This window comes from Aplysia californica, unplaced genomic scaffold (genome assembly GCF_000002075.1).
Source record: "Aplysia californica isolate F4 #8 unplaced genomic scaffold, AplCal3.0 scaffold00063, whole genome shotgun sequence".
Classification (NCBI taxonomy): domain Eukaryota; kingdom Metazoa; phylum Mollusca; class Gastropoda; order Aplysiida; family Aplysiidae; genus Aplysia; species Aplysia californica.
Genome location: NW_004797333.1, coordinates 975,496 through 981,942, shown reverse-complemented (window position 1 = coordinate 981,942; position 6,447 = coordinate 975,496). Strand labels below are relative to the sequence as shown.

General features: G+C 41.1%; 1 protein-coding gene across 2 annotated transcripts in view; it reads right to left on the bottom strand.

Annotated features, from left to right (window-relative positions):
• LOC101853606 (secretin receptor) overlaps positions 1 to 6,447 on the bottom strand; it is an 85,232-nt gene that overhangs the window by 26,477 nt on the left and 52,308 nt on the right. For both annotated transcript variants that reach the window (XM_005093412.3, XM_005093413.3), the window contains exons 2-4: positions 4,750 to 5,779; positions 4,158 to 4,248; positions 1,689 to 1,808 (exon numbers count right to left, since the gene is read on the bottom strand). In XM_005093412.3, coding sequence (XP_005093469.1) covers positions 1,689 to 1,808; positions 4,158 to 4,248; positions 4,750 to 4,851 — 313 coding nt within the window. In that variant the 5' untranslated portion in view covers positions 4,852 to 5,779. The remainder of the gene's footprint in view (positions 1 to 1,688; positions 1,809 to 4,157; positions 4,249 to 4,749; positions 5,780 to 6,447) is intronic.

Here is a 6,447-nt window from a genome sequence, read left to right as displayed (position 1 = left end):
CCCCCCCACATGTCTCCTTTTTGCCTATCACATCTCTGTCATAGAAACAGTGCCCTTCCACCGAGAGGCGCTGCAGTCTAGCACTTGAGATGGATTTTGAAAGCTGTAGTTAGAGCAGAAAATGAAAACCAGGTGGGTAAACTTGATATGGAGACGGTACATTATCCAGGTAAATTGAAGAAAAACAGGCACTTGGGGGTGGCTTGTCGGAAACAGTTCGTCATATTTTTTTTTACACTCAGATAGCCCAATTATCTAATAGAAACCTTTATTCGGCGAAGATATACATGGGTATTTTTAAAAGAGTTTGAGAGAGGCGTAGAATACAAATTATGGTGCTTTAAAACATAATAAAGACAAACTGTCTATTGAGCTCCCTTGTAGCATTTTAAATATAGAAATACAATAAGGAATTCATCTTTTTTTGGTCACCTAATACCCCTCCCCCCTAAGGGAATTAATAAACAAATTTTAAAAATTATAAAGACACCCTCAGATCTATGTCATTCCACTAATCTTGTAAAAAATAAAGACGTGCCAGTCTTACAACTAGACGAATGCATGACTTTGATAACGTTCCTTCACCTTTCTTAAAAGTGACGGCTATGAAGCCTTCAAATCGTTTTCTAAATTTGACTCTTAGCTAGCACCAGGCCTAGTCGTTGTAAGAGTATGTTGGTTACTAGTTTGTCATTTATGAGGCAGCATGGTGGAATCAGGCTCTCGTCAATGTTTTGGGCATGTCACGTTATTGGTGTCATCTTAAAGCTTGTTCAATTGTCCTTATTTGGATGAAAAAATATCCATTTATCTTGAATACAAGTCGAGATATTTGTGAATGAAGGAGGCGGGGGTGACCTATTTTCATAAGCAAAATTAGTGAGAAAATGGCTTCCAAAGATTAGTTATTCCTTTTGCTTAAAAGTCCTTGGTAACTAAAAATTTACATTACATTTTTGTGTGCCTTTAATCAACGTTTTTAAGAAAAATCGACACAGAAATGAGTTCTTTATTGGGCATGAAAGGTCTTGAGCTAAAAAAACAAAAATTTGATAAAAATCCACAAACCTGCAGAAAAAAGCAGGTTTCTTCATTTTGATTATTTTAACGAGAGCCTGATTCCAACACGCTTCCTCACATTTTAGCTTTTATTTATTCAAACAACACAGTTTCTCTTTTCCAAGGGAATTTGTTCCTGTGTTTCTTAGCATTCATCGAACAAGTTCTGTACAGGAGAAATGTATCCCTCTAAGTGACGGTAGATCATTCATACGCAAAAACAAATAGAAACGTGAGTATGCTTGTAGTGTCCAAACGCATATTGTCATTTCGTTGCCTCAAGCTTGCATTTATCTACCGTTCTTATCTCTCTTACTTTTTCTTTTGTATGTTACCGTCTGCTAACATTTCTAATAATCGGCATTCATCATACGTCCTAAATGTTTTGCAACTGCCGTTAAACTCTTACTACAAATAAAACTAAATATTTGAATTTTTCTTTAAATATTAGCAGAACTGGGCTCTTTGTTATCCAATTTGCATTTCTGCATTATTAGACTTATTATGTTTAATATGTCTTTCGGACCAAACATAAAACTCCCCCTCCCCCCCCCCCCCCGGTCCCCCGTCAAACAAAAATGAATAAACAAAATTGTACATAGATAATACATTTGTAGGAAGAGGCTTACCAAAGGGATTGAAACCCTCTATGTAGTCGGCGCAAGGCTGTGACTTCATCTGTCCTGCAGGGACGTACTCGGGCCAACACATCACATTGTCCCAGACCGGTTTGCAATAGAGTCCTGACCCTGAGTGAAGGACAAGGAAGATAATAATTTTTAGGCAATGGAGCTTGCAGGGCTGTTGCTGATGCTGTTTGTTGTTGTTGTTTGTTGTTGTTGTTGTTGTTGTTGTTTTGGCATTTGTTATAGAATTTTTGACTTTGCTGCTGCTGCTGCTGCTGCTGCTGTTGCTGTTGTTGTTTTTCTTGTTGTTTTTGTTTTTGATTTTTGCGGCTATTGGTTGTTTTGTGGAATTTATTGTTGTTGTTGTTTCTGCTGCTGCTGCTGTTGTGTGTGTGTGTGTGTGTGTGTGTGTGTGTGTGAGAAAGTGTGTGTGTGTGTGTGTGTGTGTGTGTGTGTGTGTGTGTGTGTGTGTGTGTGTGTGTGTGTGTGTGTGGCAGCCTATCCGTTCGAAATGTTTGGAGCCCCGAAGAGCGTGCTCTTCGCTAGGGACACTGCCTTCCTTGGGTAGCGGATGAGGCAGTCCAACCTCCCTGAATCCTCCCCGAAGAAATGCCACCGTCGGACCTCTGCGGCGGGGCATCTCTGCAGCTAGTGCTCCAAATCTTGGGATTCCTCGCTGCACAATAGACAGATTGGGTCAGATGTTTTATCTATTCTATTTTTGGCCCGCAGCCCAGAGAAGTGACCGGTTTTGATTTTTGCCAGTAATTAGTGGTCACTGCGGGACTTAATAAGAGTCTATCGTTTTAAGGAAATTGCCCTGTATATTTCCTTCGTCCGCGTGTGGGATATCGGGGGGGGGGGGTCTTTTGTGATGAGTTTTATCAGGGCGCACGTACTTTCATAAGTAATTTGACGACCTGGACCCGGCAGCGCTGTTGCCAGTTAGGCATTACTGTCAGCGAGATCGTTGCCGAGGATATCGCAGTGACCAGTGATCCACTGAATCGTGGGTTGAGGTGTTGCATTATTTATGCGTAGTCGTATTTGGTCGAGGAATGGTGATGTTCCCACTAGTGTCATGCATAGCGATTGACTGTCGGTGAAGATAGCGACCGAGTTGGATGCATCACACTCTTTGTCAATCCAGTCAATGGCCATTTCCAAGGCTCTCCTTTCTTCTTCGAAAGAGCACATGAATATGGCGCCTTTCTCCCTCAACGTCTCGACAACGGTCGGGTTGGGCGGGTCCCCTGTTGTGATGACGACTCCAGCGCCGCCGCCCGTTGTTCCTGCCATAGCCGAGCCGTCAGAGTAGATATTATTGTACTGTGCGCCAAGCTCTCGTGCTCGACGTACAGCAGTGCTTGGAATCTTCCCACTGGAGTCACTCCTTCCGCTTATGCCGTACAGATGGGGGAAAGTGATGTCGGGGTTGATTCCCTGTTCCCAGGGCCTGGTTTCGAAGTAAGTGATGGGCCTCCTCTCGCAGTTGAACAGATGAGGGCTCTTTTTGCTGACACCTTTGGTCCTTTTTCGGAAATCTCTGCGTCCCTCTAGGTGTCTGTGCACTTGTTACGTTGCCGCAATTCGTCGAGGGTGGTCGTTGTTCATTCGCAGGGCCTTCTCTCTTGATCGGAGACAGTTAGCATTTATGGTGAACAGAATGTTTGGGACCCCCGTTTCAGCCCGAAGTGCCTCGATCGGGGAGGACTGGGCTTTTGAACCACCTCCAGATTATTTATCAGAGTTTTTCTCAGCCACGGTTGCCAGCTGCTGCTCGCAATGTTGAGGACACTTTGTATATGGGCGAGGTAGACCTTGCGTAGGTCGTCTTTCCTCCATCCCTCCATAATTTGGAAAACAAAAAAGACTACTTCAACGCAGGTGGCAGTGAAGCTGTGAACCATGGATAAACTCGTAAATAAGTAATATTATAATACTCTATAAGTGATCGTTTAAATAGTGGGCACTCTTTCTTGTGAACGTTTCATAGTATCTGCACTTTTACGCTAATTACCTGTTGTTGTTGTTGTTGTTGTTGGTTTGTGGTGATGGTGTTGTTGTTGTTGCTGTTTTCGTCTTTGGTTTTTCTTGCTGTTACGTTGTTTTATGGAATATATTCTCTATTAGATATGGAGACAGACAGACAAACAGACGGACAGACAGACGGACAGACAGACAGACAGACAGACAGACAGACAGACAGACAGACAGACAGACAGACAGACAGACAGACGGACGGACGGACGGACGGACGGACGGACGGACGGACAGACAGACAGATAGACAGACAAACAGACAGACAGACAGACAGACAGACAGACAGACAGACAGATAGATAGATAGATAGATAGATAGATAGATAGATAGATAGATAGATAGATAGATAGATAGATAGATAGATAGACAGATACATAGATAGATACATAGATAGATTGATTTTGAAAGAAAAGGTCTGAACTGACTTACCTTCCGCTGGTTTTGTAGCGTTTGTGATGCTGGCGTTGCACCTCTGCCATGCCTTGAAAAGTTTGAATCTCTGTTGCAGCTGATGCTCAGTCTGTTTCACACAACATAGGACACAGAGAAGATGTTTGCAACTAACACATTCTATACCAGTCTATATTACTACATTGTAACGCACATGATCGTGTTCATCTCATCTATATTTTTTTTATGAATATGAGCACAAAAGAACTTTAACATAAAAATAATATGTCCTGACAAAAAGTACCATTAGATATCTGCACAGAGCAAAAAAAGAAATTCTGTTGAAAACATCTTAACAAATTAGCTTGAACTTTAAAAATAACAATGTATTTTATTATGTAGAAACGACGCTTTTTCAAACAGTCGGGTCTGACTGATTGGGTTCAGGCAAAAACAAAACAAAAAGAAACCCCGTAAAACTAAATGATTTATTTACACTCCCTTTCCATCCCTTATTCTCACCCTGAGACAACTCAGCTCACATATGTCTTACATTTACCCCATTAACATAATATAATATGCTTAATAAAAAAAGAAGAAGTATAAATAATTTGTTGAACTGGTCACTCACCATGCCCGAAGCTTCGTTTTTCTCTGTGGCGCTGGCAGACACAGCAACTAGAAGCATGGAGAAGATTCTCAGAAATACAGCTTGTGTACCGCGTGGAGCCATTGTGATTTTTACAGGAACAACTGGATACCTGGCTCACAGAAATTCATCTCAGGAATACTTCTGCCGGTTGACGCTGATGCAGCAATGATATCGTAGCTTCTGTGAATGCTTAGCTCGTCACATATTACTATATCACTGGGTCATCCATTATAGTACCATTCCTTTTGATCGAAAAGCAGAAGTCTATTGACATATTGAAACACTTTTATAATCACAGTGAGTAAAAGAAGACACAGCTTTGCCGCCAACTGGAGTTATTGTGTAAGTTCCATTCACATCTCGATATGGAAAAGAATAATATGTTTTAAAAGCCTTTCTTCAACTGCATTTACAAACAAGATTATGCTAAAAGAATAATTTCTGTTTTGGGATTTTATAATGCACAACAAAGTATAACATTATTATGCGTTCCCATTAGATGTCCCGGAGACAACACATGTTGCTTCCCAGTGTTGATTGGCGCACTGTCTACACGTTCAGATCTATACACACAATGTCAGTCAACTGTCGAGACACACCGAAGCCTGACACTTCCGACTTAACATTATCGTACGAAGTAAAACTGTTCCGTGGGCCAGCGACGGGTCAGCATACACGATAAGGAACGTCACAGCAAACAATGCATCTGCTAGATTACAGCATCACGATTGATTAATTCCTCTACTCAGTTCTTGGCACAAGTTGATTTTGATATACTCTAATTGAAACATGTTTCATTGTTTACCAAATAAAATAGATAACCATAGAAGCACAGTCTTTCACAGTCTTTTAGGAATAATGACAGTTCCCGTCAGTACAACTGAGCAGAAACCTTCTCCCAGGTATGATAGTAAACAGTAATCCCATTTGACTGAGCAATCCCTGAAAATGTAATGGACTCCAGACGGAAGACATCAGGCGTTGTCCCCTGTCGACTGTTTTGTCGTGCCTGCAAGAGTTACAAAGAAAAGACATGTTTATGACCCTCATAAGGAAAATTATTTTATAATACCACGATAACTATCACACATAACATAATAAATAATTGGAAACAGGACCACATCAAAGCAGGTGGCAGTGAAGCTGTGAACCATGGACGGGGTTATAAATAAGTAATATAATACTCTATAAGTGATCGTTTGAATGGTGGGCACTCTTTCTTGTGAACGTTTCATAGTATTTGCACTTTTACGGTAATTACCTTATTTGAGGTAATGTTAATCAGCAACTAAAATATTTCATAGATTTATAATAAGCAACGGTCACCTTCTGTTTCAGGACGTCACTGCATTACATTAATTGGCCTGGGCAGCTGCGCCCAGTCTCCATACTAGAAAACTAAGTAACAATCAATTGCTAATATAATAGTAATAGAATAGCAACTGACTTCATGCGTATTGCTTTCGATATAAGACCCCCTAGAGAGTTACAGTATAGTCGACCATTTGGCTTCTTGCATGAGGCAACCCATAATACTAATGGCATCTATATCCTTTGGCATAAAGAGGTGAATCTATGAGACAGAGGCATCGTTAATAGAGAAGTATTGTATAACATTGGTTCTAAAGGGAGTATTAGGGATGGTGGGCTTTGTATGTGTGTGAGTGTGTGTGTGTG